We start from the raw sequence: 18,788 nt of genomic DNA on the forward strand, positions 1-18,788 counted from the left end.
TTTACATCACGTTTACCATCTTTTGGCGACACAACAACAGCGTTGTGATCCGACAACCCGAATGGAGGGTAGGCTTGTGGCGGATTATAGTATTCTTGCATGTTAGTGAGCACCAAGTCTAATATGGCATCCTTCCGGGTCTGAACTTGAACTATTTGCTGGAGACGAAAGTGATTCAGCAAGCCCTTAATATCCAAGCGGTTGAAATCCCCTGTGACGACCAATCCACAGTTGGGATATCGCGTCTCCGCTAGGACGAGGGACTGGAACAAATGCTCCCGGATAGATGTCCCATCGGCCTTGGGGGGGTGATAGATCACTGCCGCGATTATGCAGGAAAACCCCCGGGGGAGGCGGTTTGGTCTTAGATGGAGCCACAATGTCTCATGATTATCACAGCACTTTAAATCGTTCAGTTGTTTATATTTGCACCGTTTTTCTTGAATATAGACACACACACCACCGTGTTCTAGTGTCTTCCTGTCCTCACGCACAATAGCAAACCCGGGGATGTCAACAACGGTGTCCAACACAGAGTCCTTTAGCCAGGTTTCCGTAACGAACGCAAGGTTGATATGATTACGAGTGATAAACTCGCTAACTTCATCCATTTTGGGGGCTAAAGACATGACATTCGCTAACATGATCTTAGGAACTTTGGGTGACCATTCAGTACTGGCTGCTCTGTTTTCTTTGGTGCAATCTATAACAATGCAGTTGTTTAGATTGCTACGTGGAAAGGTGTCATTTTGAATATTTAATATGTTCGCCAGTTGGTTATGTAAATGAGGTTTCCTGTGAAGGATTAAGTTCTTGGCAAAGAAACACCCATTAAGGTTCGGAAATTGCTGAATCTTGCGTGCTCCATTCCCCATGCAAATCCCAATCTGCCTTTGTTTGCGCTGTCCTGCTCTTGTCCCTCGACGTGTAGGTCTTTGCCGTGTTATTCCCAGATCAGATATGTTGCGCCATAACTCACAACCGAGCGACTTCTTCGTCGTTGAAGATAAAATGGCATTCAGTGCCGCTCTTGAATAAAATATCGCCATGTAACTAGAGGCCAATATTATAAAAATCTACTTGTGATTAAAATAGTGCTCTTTGTCGTTTCGAGGAAGTTATTTTGAAGAAAGTTCGCTTAGAATCACGGAGCAGGAAAAAACGCGTGCTGCCTGTCAGGCGCTACGTCATAAGTCACAATGACCGAGACAAACTAAATTCTTATTTAGGACATAGAGTTGAAGTTTGCAGTTGGATTTTGGGGATGAATTTCTATTTAAATTTTCGAATTGGATTTCCATCAGGAGTTGTGGTTCATGTGAACAAAATCAATGTCTGTGTCACTTATGTTGGAGGTCGGTGCGCTCCGTTATCAAACAGTCGCTTGAACAAGACATATTTAGATTAGATTATCTAGATTAAGTTTTTCTAACACTTTATTTTAAAGTAACAACTTCTCTCAGCCAAAGCAAGCATATTTTAAGACGTGTTAAGCCGTGAAAATCTCAGGTTCGTAATTACAACCGGGAGATATAAATAACCTGGCGGTTTATAGCTTTTAAATGTTCTTGCCAATTTTCCTGTTGTAAAACAGTGTTGGGTCTAAGAAAGATATATTCAGCTGATGTATTTCTTTGGCCTTTCTGATTGCCTTGGCCGGAAAAATTTTTAGAGCACATTTCAATAAATTTTGGGGTTGATCCATAGTTTTGGCGGGTTATTTTGGTCTCTGACTAAGCATTAATATGTACATGTAGTTACCGATGTTTTCATTGCACACCGTGTCTTCTAAAGTCAATCTGAAATCACATTTAGGAAATGTACCGTCGGCTGGAACTTTTTAAAAAATAGAAAACAAGCAATTAAATGTCTCGTTGGAAAAAGAATTCGTTGCGAGGTACAACCAAACAATGACCGAGACAAACTAAATTCTTATTTAGGACATAGAGTTGAAGATTGCAGTTGGAATTTTGGGGATGAATTTCTATTTAAATTTTCGAATTGGATTTCCATTAGGAGTTGTGGTTCATGTGAACAAAATCAATTTCTGCGTCACTCATGTTGGAGGTCGGTGCGCTCCGTTATCAAACCGGAACCTTAACGGGCCCGAAAAGCTCTTCTGTTTTCTTTCAAGAAAGGGGTTTAAAAAGTTTTGAAAATTCTACAATAAAACTATCAGCTAAAGAAACAAAATGGACTGTTTAAGGTTCTAAAGTCTAGTTATCTAATCTTTAAATTTAAATTTAAAATATGGCTTTGGGCTCGTTAAGTAACCGGGACGTTCGAAAAACTGGCCCCTAATTTAACGGGAGATACAGTCAAATTTGACCTCCTTGCTTTCCGTGTTCTGAAGAACACGGGAAAAACTGGGACAATTGTTTATGCATCCTCGGTAGCCTTTGGCTTCCTGAGCAAACAAGAGAAAGGACTTCAAATACAGAGATTCTCCTCCTCCCCCCCAACACACACTCACATGTGTGAACAACACATATAAGTTGCAATAACAACGAGTTAAACCTACTAAGCTAGGAATATATAGTATTGAAACAATCAACCAATGGCCTCAGTGAAGCGATTAGTGTTAATCATAAAACTTTGTACTTCGTGAAACAAAGCACAGTTGATTTCGTTATTTAGAGACTCCACACCATACGATATAAAATTTAGTTTCCTAGCAACTCTACTCGATGACCACGTTTCACCTAGAATTTTAGCAGCAGAGGTAAGGAGAACATTAAGTTGAGCGGCATACCTTGGGCAATACAAGAAAAAGTGTTTCAACGATTCAGAGTCAAAACTGCACTCGCAAATAAGCGACACGACAACTATTTATTTTGACGAGATGTTCTGTTGGACAATAAAACCCAAGTCTAAGGCGGGTGTGATCAACAGATGCACGCCTCGTAAAAGAACAATCATATAACCTATTATAAGTATGCGAAAAGAGAATTGACCGAGTTTTCGCTTATAGAGATACAGAGTTTCGGACTTCTAGGTCCAGAGAATTCCAGCCAGTGATTGCTGATGGAAAAAAAGACTTTTGAAACATAGAAGTTCTACAGTTCGAAGTTGAATGAAGTTTCTCTTGATCTGAGACGAAAATTTGTACGTTTACCAGACAGTTTGGGCAATACTTCAGTTAAATAACGTGGAGCAAGATTCTTGACTATTTTGTAAAAATTGGCTTAATTTATGTAATTCTCTCCTGGTACTAAGAGGCTCCCAAGAAAGTTCATCATGTAACCTCGCAGTACTGGTTCCTGTTACCACCCTTACGGCTTCGTATCGAACATTATCCAGTAAAGCTGAATCACGATTAAGACGGTCGTTCCAGATGACATCCCCATATTCCATGAGAGGTCTAATCAGGCTTTAGTACAAGCATGTTGAGGTGGATCTATCAACTTTGTATTTAACAAATTTCAGTATATTTAATCGTTTAGAGGCTTTCTTTTACATCTTAGCTATATGATTTCTCCACCACATATTACTTTGCAAATTTAGGCCTAAGTGAGTGTGAGACTCAACGTCTTTAACGACCTTACGCTTGCGAGAAAATACAACATTGCGAGAATTAACAGGATTCATAGTTACCAACCATTTGTCAGCCCACTCGGAGATCTTATTTAGATCAGAATTAAGGCGACCAGCTGATACGGCTGGCTCGTCAACAGTTTCAAATGGTGTAGTATCATTGGCATAAATCAAAGGAAGAGAGGCGAGATCATCAGTAATATCATTGATATAAATAAGAAATGGAAGCGGTCCTATCTCAGACCCTTGAGGGACTCCGGAGTTCACTGTTCGCAAATCAGAGGATTGCCCTTCTATACTGAACTACCCGTTGCTTTCGGTTAAGCAAATAACTTTCAAACAATTGAAGTAAGAGCGGTTGTACCCCTAGAGCCTCCAACTTACACAACAAAACAGCATGCTACACATCATCAAATTCTTTGCTTATAGATATTTTAGAAAAAAAAATTGAAAGATGCAAGAAATGAGGAAATTACTTCCAGACATATAGCATATAGCAAATTACCAAATTATAACTCCCAATTTTGTGAGTAATTCTCTACAATAAAAATGAATTGTCCGTTTCATTTTGTTGTAATATTATCGAATGGGTGTCGGTATTTATAGGTGATCATTTAACCGCATTCCAGTATCATACCCATTTAATTCCCAAAAACGTTATCAGGCATACTGCCTAATCCACCGTCCCGTAGTCCACTGTCCGCACCACTGCTGGTAAATTAATCATGTGACCAAATTAATCTAGAAATCCACACTCATCAACTGCGATATTTTATCTCACAATCAACGCGGAAGGGTCATCTATCACTGAGCTGACCTCCTAGCAAGGGAGTGTTTACGTTAATCATGGGTTGAGTTCCATATTTGTTCAGCTCGTAATCATGTCTTCGAGTGATTAGTTCACCGGTAAAGTTGTGGTCATTCCTTTCAGAGACTTTTAGCAGTGGAAACCAGTGGCAATAATCAGCAACAGTTTACAGGTGCTTCAGCACTCAAAGGTATGCGATTAAGGAATTACTATTTCTGTACATTTCAGGACTTGTTCGATGCCACTTTCAGGTATTAAGATCCTCTTGATATCTTCAAATGTGTACATGTAGGTTGTCTTTAAGCTATTTATCGTGAGAAAACATGCAAATTTGAAATCTCAGATTCCCAGCGTTCGTGGCGCCTTACAAACGTGCTGAGTTTGCAACGTTTGCGTCGGCAGGAAACTCACGTAAAGCTCTTCTTCCTCGTCAACTCAAGGTTATTTCATCCGAAGAAGTCCAGTCAATTAGAGATGTATCTAATTTTGTTATACTTTCTCAATTTAATGTGACTTGATATGCGTATTTTCCCTGGATTTGCATTGTCTGTGCCTTCGTTGCATTGCATGTGTTTACAACTGTGAGGTGTTACAGGCGAGATGGTGCCAAAAAACGGGTGCCATGAATTGTGTACGTTTTCGGTCCACTTGTCCGAATAACTTGTGGAGTATCCGTTGTCTGTGGAACACTTTAATTTAAGGATTGTGGAATTTCGTTAGATGAAATGCTTTGTAATTCACGCATGAGAGATGTGTTTCAAATGCAAATTTGAATCTCATTTTTAACATACCTTGGAGACATTTGTGGATGACAACTCGTTCATTTAAAATATGGATTTATTTTCCATAATCAGCAACTCACTCCTGAATTAGAAGGAAGAGTAATTAAACTTCTGGGTTGTGTCACAAACTTTGATTGTCAGCTCACATATCTTAGGATATTTTCAAACCAAAATGTCTCGAATTAAACATCTTATTAAAAATTGTGATCAGATTCCTTCACGGGAATGAAGACCCAACCTTGTTTCTAGGGTCCTTTATCTCTTCCTGCGGTAAGATAGTACCTGGATTGCAGGTCATGTGTCTCTAAGAATTTAGAATAGGCTCATGTGAAAAATCTCTTTGTCCCTGCCAACTCGTCAGATAATGCGAACATATGTAAATATTTCTAGTTCAATCAACTGATTTAATCATGCACATTGTAACATTGTTTTCGGGATTTGATGAGAGGAGGTTTTTCGTGACATCGGCTTGTGCATTTGCAGTTCCCTATTTGTCGATCCTGTTTGTAAATTTTTCACAACTTTCACATTGCTGATTTTTTATTTACTTTGGATTGAACCGGTATACGTCAGCTCCGAGAACTTATTTGAAATCACCAATTTACTTGACACCTGAACTGCCGTAACCGCCCGTGCCGCGCGGTGAACCCGCGCGAGAGACGCTTTCTCCCCTACCTCCCCCTACTAAGTAGAATTTTGTTTCCAAACTACCTCTGTCGTCAGAGGATCTATAAACCAATCGGAATACGTGTTTTTCCGCAGTTATTTTATGACTATAGGGGGTACTAGAAAGGCGTTATTTTATGCGTTCACAAGAAATGATCAAATATGAAAAAATGGCGTCCGCGCGGCCGACTTTCAATATTTTCAAGTCGGATTTTCCGTTGCTTTCCGATTATTTTAGACCTTATGGAACACAAAATGAAAAGTAAAAATACTTTAGAATAATCTGCTTCGAAGGTAATGGATATCAAGGTCTTAAAAGCGACAAAATAAGCTTCCGAGTCGACAACAATACGATTCTCTGAAGCGATGCGAATTGGGACTGTAAAGTGAAACTGAAATTTTGAACTCCAAGCGAGGCCTAGCGACAATTATGAATATTTCAGAGCCCGGTAAATATCATGTTTAACTGATGAGATGTCCAAAAAGTAACTTTTAATCGAAGATTTTGTCAAAACGTAGAACTTTCAGAATTTTCAACAAAACGCTTCGCAATTTACAAGCCGTGAAGTCAAGTAAACAACGTCATCTAAGCTTGATTAATTCTACTTCGTGGGTTTTGTACACGTAGGAAATTCGCACGTTTTTCGCTTGTAACAGAAAATCAAGAACTGTTTTGAATTAAGCTTTTTTCCCGAAACGTTCCTTGGACAGTTTCGTCTTGTTTCCTCTTTATAAATTCCATGTAACTTGAAATCTGTCCACGCACTGCCAAATTTGCATATTCACTTCAAAATCCGATCTGCATACGTGTTTGCACACGTGCGAAAAAATTTACCGATTTTTATCTTTTATCTTGATTTAGCGTTAAAACTTAATATGCCTCTATCGCTTTTTTCGTTGAAAGTAAGTTATTTGAATGGACTTCTTTCACTGGAGCTTGTTTATGGGAAATGATGATTTATAAAAATTTGGACATGGTTTGATGCTACTCTGGTTCACAGATTTAATGGATGTAACCGAAGAAGTTACGATTCATAGACCCAACGTATCGACACTCCTGTCTAGTGCCTTCATCAGGGGTGATCTAAACGCTGCATCAAGAGGTCCTTTTAAATGATCACTAGGTGTAAATAGGCGTCAGGAAGCAAGCCGCCATCGTCACGTTGGGTCTATGAATCGTAACTTCTTCGGTTACATTCATTAAATCTGTAAACTAGAGTAGCATCAAACCATGTCTGATTGTCAACCTGGTTGCCGTGTGAACTTAAATATATTATAAAAAGTAACTGCGCATTGTGTTTGCTTTTCCGGTTTGTCCAAAATTTTAACTTTTGGATAAGCACGCGTTAAACGCAGGTGCTAATGGGTTAAGGTACATTTTCAATACCCAATTAAGGTGGTACTGGACACTAAATTGAGTGAATTTTGTCTCAAATCATTAATGAAATATTTACTGACAGATTTGTTAGAACGACTTGAAATTATCACATGGGATATATGATTTTACATTTGTATTTTGCTCAGTACCATGGAATTGGTGGAATTTAATGAAATTAAGGGAGGTGTGTTCGAAAATCCATTATGGAGAAAAAACGTCTCTAAATCTTCATAAAGCGTACTTTTACCTTGCGGTTGCTCTTTCGATGAAGATTTAAAAGTTCAGCAAGCTATATTCATTTTCTGCTTTGACTGCTACTTTATTTATCCGTTTCTTTGCTTTTTTGATTAACCCTTACCAACCTGAACTTAACGATATAATATATTATAATTCTACACGATATAATTTTCTTAGTGCTTGCCGTAACGCTACATTCGGAATCAGTTCATCCTGGCCTTCGTACAGGAATCAAGTAAATGTAGTCAGCGTATCATAGAAACTTTAGAAACGAATTGTCGTCTTTCAAAAGACAGAACTTTCGCGAACTTTACCGTTCTCTCCGCGTGTCATGACGTCAAGCTAAACAATTTCCCGTTTGGCCTTCCCACTCGGCTAAAAAGTACAAATTTCAATTCTCTTTCTAACTCTAAGAGAGGCTTCTTTAAAATCATGAAAGCGAGAAAGCGTGGGTTGTAGTGTTCAATTCATTCAACGATTTCTTCCGTTGGAGGATGGCATCTCTGGAGATTCATTTCAATTCCTCTGGGAACATTTAAAGTCCGAGAGTCAAGAGAGTTCTTGTTTTGAGCAACTTGTGCAGCTTTTGATTCCGCAATACAAGGGATTCTTGTGGGGGTTAGCCGTAAATCGTGCACACCAATTATGTTGTCTGTACCAGAAGCAAATGAAATGGCACACAGTCCGCCAATTCGCCTAAGTGTTCTTTTAACTGCACCACGAAATTCCCTCTTGCGAACTGAATAAATGATCGGATTGGTGACAGAGCTAATGTAGTAAATACATCGAGTGGTTTGCGTAACTTCGGGTGGAAATTCTACCTCAAAATAATTACGAAGAACGAAATCAGTCCACTCAGGAAGATAGCAAATCACAAACGCTGCTATTATGATGCAGACATCGACAGCTGCCTTCCGATCTTTGATTCTTCTCGCGTCGTGTTGTTGATGCTGGCTTGGACCATTATTAGAGTTTGCGGCTGTGCTTTCCAAAAATATGACAGGTTGATCGTTAGACTGGATGGCGTTAACTGTTTTTAAAACTCTCCAGTTCAGGAAAAAGATGATTAAAATAGGCACAGCGATCACGATAAATGCCGCAGCGGGAGCATGAAAAGCGGGGGCATCTGTAGTTCCCATGCAAAAGAGCAGTTTTGGATGATAAAAGACGGATTCTGATCGTCTGAAAAAAGTGATGGCGCATACAAGAAAAGGGACAGTCCATATCAGTACCATTACCACGACTTTTGATCTAGTAATGGAACTGTTATACGTCAAAGGTGATTTTACAATGGCGCTATACCGTTCATATGACACAGCTATGAGATGAAGAACCGTGTTCAAGTAGAAATATCTTAAAACAAGGTAATGCAGTTTACAAATTGTTTCGCCATACAACCATCGTTCGTGGGCAGTGCTTGCGATGCTCGGCGAGTTGCCCAGGATCAAAAAGAGAATATCTGATCCTGCTAGGCTGGCAAGTAGAATATACCGCATGACATGAAATCTGCTCTCCATAAAAATCGTGGCTATGACCAGTAAATTTCCAGGAAAGCCGACAACGTCGATGACAGCATGGACAGCGGCAAGGACTTGCGAGAAAACCATGATTGCTAATTGTTACAACGTGATGATGCTGACAATAAATTCGCAGCATATTCCATGTAAATCAATTTTGATGAACAGATGGTGTTTTCGTCTTCAAGTGGCCAAGAAAGAATTTCTCCTTTTTATATCTATAAGATATCAAGCGGACGAGTGATAAGAATGAAAAAGATGAAAATAAGGAGAGCATTAGTTGATCCAATGCAAATTCTCCGAACTTACATCTGGAGAGTTGTAATAAAAGATGTTAATCAGTGGATGACACAGACAAACTCGGAGAAGAAGAACTCCGAGTGTTCCCGATATCAACATCACTGAGCCGTTGTTTAACTACGTCTATAATAACTCCTAGTTCTTGGAGTTCTTCTTCTCCGAGTATGCCTGGGTCATTTATTGAATAATATCTTCTGTCATGTAAACACTACGCTTCAAACTCACCATCTTCATTTAAATCATCGTAAGAACAGTTGTATGGCGTTCAGAAAGGAGAATTGCTAATGAATCTTGGAAGCGAAAAGGTTAAAGAAAAAACAACAAAACAGAAAAAAAAGGAAAACGCTAACAGGAAACATTCTAAGAAACAGCCAATGAATTTTCTGCTGATTTTAATGTACCAGGTTTGGACTTCCGTAGGTATTGTAGTCATATATTAATTACAGAGAAATTTTAAAGTATTTTTGGAAGCAAATTTCAATTGAGTGAAGTCGGCGCAATTTGAATTCAAACAGAAACTGAAGAGTTCCCGAGCATTTTTGCTTTGAAATCTGGAAAGAGTGTGTGGTTTTTGGTTTTTTTTTCTGTTGTAGTCATAGAAAATAAATTTCATTTTGGCAGACGAAATGAAAAGTTGACGTTTAGTTATTTGAAATAAGGAAGAAAATAGGTTATCTGCACGCTTGCAGAATCGTTTCTTTCGCTTTGTCAAAATCGCTATTGAACCCAACACCAAATTAACACTTGTGTTGAACAGAGGGTCATAATGGAGTTAAGGCTTTTACGGCTAACAGTTCATTTCTTTTCTGCTACGGTTAAAAGAAATCGGTATTCACAATTACAGTTAACAGAGATATTAAGAATTAATTTCAATCATTTTGAAAAGTTAATAGTTAATTTTCATCGTTCTAAAACATCTTTACTCGCTCGCTTTTACCTTTGGAGTTAAGCAACAGAGTAATTTTGTGTTTTTGTGCAATGGCCGCAAGACGAGACACATGAAGTCTAAGATTTTGACACATTCAAAATTACACATCGAAAATGGGAGAAATCTTTACGGATAACCTTTTTTAGAACAACGCTTAAAATTTGTCTATTTCTATGCCAAACGATTAAATCGTTGGGTCATTTTACGGCTAACTTTTAACTTCATTGAGACCTTGCTTCTCTCTTTTGATTACATGAATTAAGGCTAGAGAATATGAAATAAACTTGGCAATATCTTAGAGTTAGGTCTGTTGTATGTTTTTAGTTTCTCTCTTCTAAAACAGAAAATCCGGCAAAACGTTCGAAAGATCAATCTTAGTAAGTAGAGAAAAAGTTATCCCTTGTTGGCAGTGACGTAAATTAAGGATTTCCCTTCGGCCACTGAAATAGGGTGGCAAAATGTTTAAAAAAAAAAGTGACGCGTGATTAAGCCCAAAACTAACACGTGACGCGTGAATTTTTCTAAAATTCACACCTGAGGCCTTGAAGATTCCGGGGCCTGAACGGGTCCGAAAAGTTGCTCTGTTTTCCTTCAAGAAAGGAGTTTTAAAAGTTTTGAAAATTCTACAATAAAACTATAATCTAAATAGAAAAAATGGACTAGTTAGGGCGCCAGAATCTACATCTCTAATCTTTTAATTTTAGCTTTAAAGTATGGCTTCGGACTCGTTAAGTATCCGGGACGTTGGAAAACGGGCCCCTGATTTAACAGGAGATACAGTCAAATTTGATTTCCTTGCTTCCCGTGTTCTGAAGAATTGAAAGTTTGAAAATTGGGACAATTATTTTTGCATCCTCGGTAGCCTTTGGTTTTCTGGGCAAACAAGAAAAAGGACCTCAAATACGAAGATTCTCTCTCTCCCCCGCTACACACACATAAACGCACACACACACATGCGTTGTTTTTTTTGCTCGAAAACGAAGACTTCTCGGAATTTATTTTATGGTGTTGTTTCTAAAAGCCCAGATTTTGTGTGCGAAGAAGTGATTGTTGAACAGAAAGAAGTAATTCTACCTTAAGTCCTTAAGCAGTTGTCGCCAACTATGGGTCTTCGATTGGTGTTCAAGCGACTGCTGGATAACGGAGCACACTAACTCCCAACATAAGTGAGAATAACTTCGAAATTAGACATTGCATTAAGAAAATACAATGGAGACGTCCGGGTAAACTCGTGAATAAAAAGCCGTTCGAGCGCACTTTTCATGGATTAATCTTCATATCTCGGCCAACACCCTGATCTTCCCTATCTGTTCATTATATTCTCTTGCCAATACGCAACTCTCTCCTTCACTTTAGGAGTTTGGTAGTTTCATTTCGAGAGGGAAAAGTTCCAGACTTACCGGCTTAAAAAATTGACGCTGAACATTTGCCCTTGGTCTGAGTTCGGTCTTTCTCGTAACGTGTGACAAACAGAAAAACCGTTTACACTCCCAATGGGAACGAAAAACAGTTCGAGTTTGCGGGGGTCTAAGTTATCAGGGTTGGTGCTGAATTTCAATTTTCCGTCAATGACTAATAAGGAATCGCGTTTTTACCATTCTTGCAAAATTAAAACTCACTTTAATACATTTAGCTTGTTTTCTAGGAGTTATTTGATAGGAAAATTTAGTTTGGGAAGTTCAGCTATATGCATTACATTTTAATAAATGTTATCAGCTTTGAATCAATCAGTTAGGTCAACTGAAAAGAAACGACTAAATAAATGAGGTCAGATCCAGAGCAAATCGCATTTTGTTCGAGTCAGCGGGTAGTTCGAGTTAAGTGACTTTGAGTTAGAGGGTCTCTGCTGTGCATATTAAAACATTTCTTTATTCTGATTGGCTGACACGAATGCAGTTTTAACGAAATGCATTTTTAGAGGAGAGGTAATGCAATGCAGACATACTTGATTCATTGTTAAACAGGTGGCAAACTGTTAGGCAGGGCTTTAAATATTTTCACGGTTTTGAAAAAAGTTGCAAAAGAGCAGCATTTCTCACTGAGCTCCCAATTACAGAATTTGAATGAATTATTTTTAGCGCGATTACCGCGCTTTGCCTAATTATGAATTTTGCATAACTATGAAAAATGCCTGTTTCATTTTTCTCACTTACATTTTTGATTAACTCATGAAATGAATTTTCTAGTGTAACTTGGAATAAAAAGCGCTCGTTAATTTTTTCAAAGATTACAAATTGCGATTTTGGTAGTCGTTGAAAAAAATAGTCGTGCTTTATTATTCCAAATTGCATTCAAAATCATCAGACCAGCTGAACTAAACTAATGAAAATCTGTTGATTTAAACTAAGTAGCTCTAAGTGCAGTTGTCTGTACCAAAATACTTATGCAAATAAAATTTATTTCACAAATAAAGAAGCCTTGACTGTGCTTTGTTCGTATAGGTAATCACATGACATGTTTTTCCAACGTCCCGGTTACTTAACGAGCCCGAAGCTATATTTTAAAGCTAAAATTTAAAGATTAGAGATATAGATTCTGGCACCCTAACTAGTCCATTTTGTTTCTCTAGTTGATAGTTTTATTGTAGAATTTTCAAAACTTTTGAAACTCTTTTCTGGAGGAAAACAGAACAACTTTTCGGGCCCGTTAAGTCACCGCAATGTTCAAAGCCTCAGGTGTGAATTTTAGAAAAATTCACGTGCCACGTGTTAGTTTTGGGCTTAAACATTTTGCCACCCTATTTCAATGGCCAAAGGGAAATCGTTAATTTACGTCACTGCCAACAAGGGCTAACTTTTTTTCTACTTACGGAAGATTGATCCTTAAAACGTTTTGCCGGATTCTCTGTTTTAGAAGAGAGAAACCAAAAACATATAACAGACCTAACTAAAAAATCTAGCCCAGTTTATATCATATTCCCCTGCCTTAATTTATGTAATCAAAAGAGAGAAGCGAGGTCTTAGTGAAGTTAACAGTTAGCCGTAAAACGACCCAAAGATTTAAGTGTTTGGCGTAGAAATTGACAAATTTTAACCGTTGTTGTAAAAAAGGTTATCCTCGCCGTAAAAATTTCTCCCATTTACGATGTGTAATTTTGAAGGTGTCAAAATCTTAGACTTTAATGTGTCGTCTTGTGGCCATTGCACGAAAACACAAAATTACTCTGTTGCCTAACTCCAAGGTAAAGGTAACAGCGAGCGAATACAGGTGTTTTAGAACGATGAAAATTGTTTATTAACTTTTCAAAATGATTAAAATTAATTCTTGATATATCTCTGTTAACCGTAGCAGAAAGAAATGAACCGTTTACCGTAAAAGCGTTAACTCCATTATGATCCTCTATTAAATGCAGCTGTTAATTTGGTATTAGGTTCAATAACTATTTTGACAAGGCGAAAGATACGAGTCTGCCGATAACAAAATTTCTCCTCATTTCAAACGGCTTTGTGTCAACTTTTCATTTCGGCTGCGAAAGTCAAATTTATGTTCTATTACTAAAAAAAAACAAAACAAAAAAAAAACTACACACTCTCTCCGGACTTCAAAACAAAAATGCTCCGAAATTATTCATTTAATGTTTGAATTCAAGCTGCGCCGACTTTGCATTTCTCTGTGATTAATTTATGACCACAATACCTACGGAAGTCCAAATCTAGTACATTACAATCTGTAGAAAATTCATAGGCTGTTTCGTAGCCTGTTTCTTGTCAGTGTTTTCCTTTTTGTTTTGTTATGCTTTTCTTTAAAAGTTTCGCTTCCAATATCTCGTTAGTAATTCTCCTTTCTGTGTGTCGTACAACTGTTTTGATGATTTAAATGAAGATAAAGAGTTTTAAGCGTGGTGTTAACATGAGAGAAGATGTTATTCAGTGAATGACATGGACATACTCGGAGGAGAAGAACTCCAAGAACTAGCAGTCGTCAGAGAAGCAGTTAAACAACCTAGCTCAGTGGTCGACTGAGGTAGAGAATCGGATGGATGTACGCTCGACTCCTATCGGGAACACTCGGAGTTCTTCTCCGAGTGTGCTCGTGTCATCCACTGATTAACATCTTTTATCACAACTCTTCTGATGTTTGTTCGGAGAATTTTGCATTGGATCAACCAATACTTTCCTTATTTACATATTTTTTATTCTTCTCACTTGTCAGCTTAATATCGTATTGATAATGTAAGGAGAAATTCTGTCTTAGCTACTTGAAGATGAAAACACCATCTGTTCGTCAAAATTGATTTACACGGAATATTTTGCGAGTTTATTAACAACATCATCACGTTGTAACAATTAGCAATCATGGTTTTCTCGCATGTCCTTACCGGTGTTCATGTTGTCATCGACGTTGTCGGCCTTCCTGGAAATTTTCTGGTCATAGCAACGATTTGTATGGAGAGCAGATTTCATGTGATGCGGTATGTTCTACTTGCCAGCCTAGCAGGATCAGATATTCTCTTTTTGATCCTGGGCAACTCCCCGAGCATCGCAAGTACTGCACAAGAACGATGGTTGTATGGCGAAACGATGTGTAAACTGCATTCCCTTGTTTTAAGATATTTCTACTTGAATACGGTTCTTCATCTCATAGCTGTGTCATATGAACGGTATAGTGCCATTGTAAAATCACCTTTGACGTATGATAGTTCCATTACTAGATCAAAAGTCGTGGTAATAGTACTGATATGGACTGTCCCTTTTCTTGTATGCGCCATCGCGTTTTTCAGACGAGCAGAATCTGTCTTTTATCATCCAAAACTATTCTTTTGCAGGGCAGCTTCAGATGCCCCCACTTTTCATGCTTCCGCTGCGGCATTCATCGTGATCGCTGTGCCTACTTCAATAATCTTTTTCCTAAACTGGAGAGTTTTAAAAACAGTTAACGCCATCCAGTTTAACGATCAACCAGTCATATCTTTGGAAAGCACTGCTGCAAGCTCTAACAATGGTCCAAGCCAGCACCGACGACATGAGGCGAGAAGAATCAAAGATCGGAAGGCAGCTGTTGATGTTTGCATCGTAATGGCGGCGTTTATGATCTGCTATCTTCCTGAGTGGACCGATTTCGTTCTTCATTATTTCTTTAAAGTAGAATTTTTATCGGAAGTTACACAAACCACTCGATGTATTTATTACATTAGCTCTGTGACCAATCCAATCATTTATTCGGTTCGCAAGCGGGAATTTCGCGGTGGAGTGAAAAGGACGCTTAAGCGAATTGTTGGGCTGTGTGCCATTTTATTTTCTTCTGGTATAGACAATGTAATTGGTGTGCACGAGTTACGGCTAGCCTTCACAGGAATCCCTTCAATTGCGGAATCAAGAGCTGCGCAGGTTGTGCAACACACGGACTCTCTTGATTCTCGAACTTTGAATATTCCTAAAGGAATTGAAATAAATCTCCAGAGATGCCATCCTCCAACTGAAGAAATCGTTGAATGAATTGAACATTACAACCCACGCTTCTACGATTTTTAATGAAATCTCTCTTTTCGAGGCAGAAAGAGAATTGTAATTCGTACTTTTCAGCCAAGTGGGAAAGCTAAATGGGAAAATATTTAGCTTGACGTCATGACGCGCGGACAGAATGGTAAAGTTCGACAAAGTTTGTCTTTTGAAGGGCAACAATTCATTTCCAAAGTTTCTATGATAGACTGACCACATATACTTTATTCTCGCACGAAGAGAAGTTTTGTTTTATAATGTTCAGCACTAGCGGGCGAAGGGCCAGAATGAATTGATTTTGAACGTAGCGTTACGACAAGTACTGAGAAAATGATATCTTAGAGAGACTTATGCATCGTTTAGTTCAGTTTAGTTTGATAAAGGTATATCAATAGTGACAAGGAGCCAGGAAAATACTGTTTAACACGAGATGAAAATCAAAGAGAAATTGGAAAAGCAAAGAAACGGATAAACAAAGTGACAGTAGTTGAATAAAAAAGTAAATATGTCTTGTTCAAGCGACTGTTTGATAACAGAGCGCACCGACCTCCAAGATAAGTGACGCAGAAATTGATTTTGTTCACATGAACCACAACTCCTAATGGAAATCCAATTCGAAAATTTAATCAGAAATTCATCCCCAAAATCCAACTGCAAAATTCAACTCCAAATCCTAACTAAGAATTCAGTTTGTCTCGGTCATTGTTTGGTTGTACCTCGTAACGAGTTCTTTCCAACAAGACATTTAATTGCTTGTTTTCAATTTTTCAAAAAAGTTTTAGCCGGCGGAACATTTCCTAGATGAGATTTCAGGTTGACTATTGAAGCTACGGTGTGCAATGGAAAACATCGGTAACTACATATACATCTTAATTCTTAGTGAAACTTAAGACCGAAATAACCCGCCAAAACTATAGACCAACCCCAAAAATTATTGAGATATACTCTAAAAATTGTTTCCGGCTAAGGCAATCAGAAAGGCCAAAGAAATATAACGGCTGAACTCATCTTTTTTAGACCGAACACTGATTAACAGCTGTAAATCGCCAGGTCATTTATTACTTATGAACCTGAGATTTGCACGGTTTAATAGTCTCAAAATAGGCTTGCTTTAGCCGAGAGTAGTTTTTATTTAAAAAAGGTGTTTTAGAAAAGTTTCATCGAGAGATTTCACTTATCAGCTTACTTCTTTATTTTCTTCCTGGGAGAAATTTCCTTGACCGCGAGAACTTCGAAGAAAAAATAGCAATCTAATAAAAGGGCAATTAGAGCCGGTTCCTCGTTTTCCATGGTAACGACACCCGGCGTCTACAAATTTGACAACACTGATTACGAAATTAGCGCTAAAATTGTCATAAAAAAAATTTCATCTTCTATTTTCCCCTGTATTTCAATTTTAAGCAAATCAGGGACCAGGATTTTAATTGAATTTGTAAGTTAGCTGATAACAGCTTTGGATCAGAAGTGCCTTTTCCGATCTTTACATTATAATTATAATCAAACTTCTTGCGCGAAAATAAGTTATTTACTAATTGCGTTCTGATTGGCTAACACAGAGTGCATGCTTTATCAAGGTACAGCTGCCTCGTACGGAGTAACAGTGTCACGCCATCGAACGATTTGGATAATGACTGACCATTTCTTGGAATGTATCTGCCGATTCCCCTTTTTATTTACCGCAAGTCTTGCTTGACCTGTAAAACGAAAATGAAAACTAGTTCTTCGATCACGTCTCACGTTCCCCCAACGGCTTTGGTGCACTAGCCGCTTCTTGAGTGCTTTTCAACATATTAATATACATGAAAAAATTGCTCAGTTCTAAGTTGGTTAAGATAATTGCAGTTTTCAGGTAATTGAAGGCAGAAGAGGGTTAATTCAGTGCAAAGATGTAACATACCAGACATTCTGATAAGTTAATAATCAGAGACTCACAGATAGCCAATCAAAAGTGAGCCTTGGATGTCCGTCATTTGGATACGCTGAAAATTTGCAAGCGGAACAATAGCTGGCGTTTCAGTTAGGTTTTCTTTAGCCACCGCAATACAGTAGCTGAAAAACAACTCTTACGACGAAAACACTGTAAAAAGCTCTGCTTTTTGGTTCTCGGTTTAGAAAAAGGAAGTGTTCAGATAAGGGAATTGCCGAGGAAATTGAAAATTACGAGCCGACTCAGTTAAACACTTTGCTCGAGCGATTATACACCGAAATTAAAAAGCAAATATATTTAAACCTCGCAAACGACGATTCCATTTCATCGAAAGTGATTCGGACACAGACTGAACAATTCCTTGAACTGTTTAGCTGAACTTTGAATTTTTTTGGGCCTTAAAGATTTGAAAATATCAAAACGATTATATATTATTGTTTTGATCGTACGCAGTTGTTTTGACTGAACGCACGGTTTGAATAAATTATTTTTGCACTTGTGGCGCGCTTTGCTTCTGCACAATTATGATAACCTATCTCGTATTTTTTCATGGAAGTTATTAAAACGTAATCAAATGATTTTTCTAGTGCAATTTGGAATAAATAAGCACTTGTAAATTTTTTCAAAGACCACAAATTGCACTCGCCCCACAGCCTCGTGCAATTTTGTTAATCTTGTTAGAGAAAGAGAAGCAGCTAGTGCACGGAAGCCGTTCGTGGAACTGGTTTTCATTTTTGTTGTCCAGGTTAAGCAAGACTTGTGGTTTAACGAAAGAGGGGAACCGACAGAAACATCCCAAGAAATGGTCGGCCGTTGTTCAAATCGTTCGATGGCGACCCAGCTGTATTTTTATAAAGCATGCGCTCTGTGTTAGCCAATCAGAACGCGATTAGTAAATAATTTATTTTCGCGCGAGAATTTCGATTATAATTATAATGTAATGATCCGCCAAAGAAGTAGGCACGTTTGATCCAAAGCTGTCATCAGCTAACTTGTATACTAATTAAATTAAAATCCTGATATCTGATTGGCTTAAAATGGAAATACAAGGAAAAATAGCAGATAAAATGACTTTTTTTTTACAATTTTAGCGCTAGTTTGGTTATCAGTGTTGTCAAATTAGTAGACGCCGAGTGTCGTTATCATGGAAAATGAGGAACCGGCTGTAATCGCCCCTTTTATTGGGTTGCTATTTTTTCTCCGAAGTTCTCGCGGTCAAGGAATTTTCTCGCCCGTTCAAGTTCTCCCAGGAATAAATAAAGAAGCAAGTTGG

General features: G+C 38.2%; 1 protein-coding gene and 1 pseudogene across 1 annotated transcript in view; both read right to left on the bottom strand.

The window, feature by feature from the left end:
* Window positions 1–1,166, bottom strand: part of LOC131790327 (uncharacterized) — a 3,266-nt gene extending 2,100 nt beyond the window's left edge. Inside the window, exon 1 of the mRNA XM_059107525.2 lies at window positions 1–1,166. This exon is cut by the window's left edge and continues 2,100 nt beyond it. Coding sequence (XP_058963508.2) covers window positions 1–1,049 — 1,049 coding nt within the window. The 5' untranslated portion in view covers window positions 1,050–1,166.
* Window positions 1,167–2,550: 1,384 nt separating this feature from the next.
* LOC136280787 (uncharacterized) lies at window positions 2,551–4,175 on the bottom strand (annotated as a pseudogene).
* Between the last annotated feature and the right edge of the window lie 14,613 nt (window positions 4,176–18,788).

Source organism: Pocillopora verrucosa, chromosome 5 (assembly GCF_036669915.1).
Source record: "Pocillopora verrucosa isolate sample1 chromosome 5, ASM3666991v2, whole genome shotgun sequence".
Classification (NCBI taxonomy): Eukaryota; Metazoa; Cnidaria; class Anthozoa; order Scleractinia; family Pocilloporidae; genus Pocillopora; species Pocillopora verrucosa.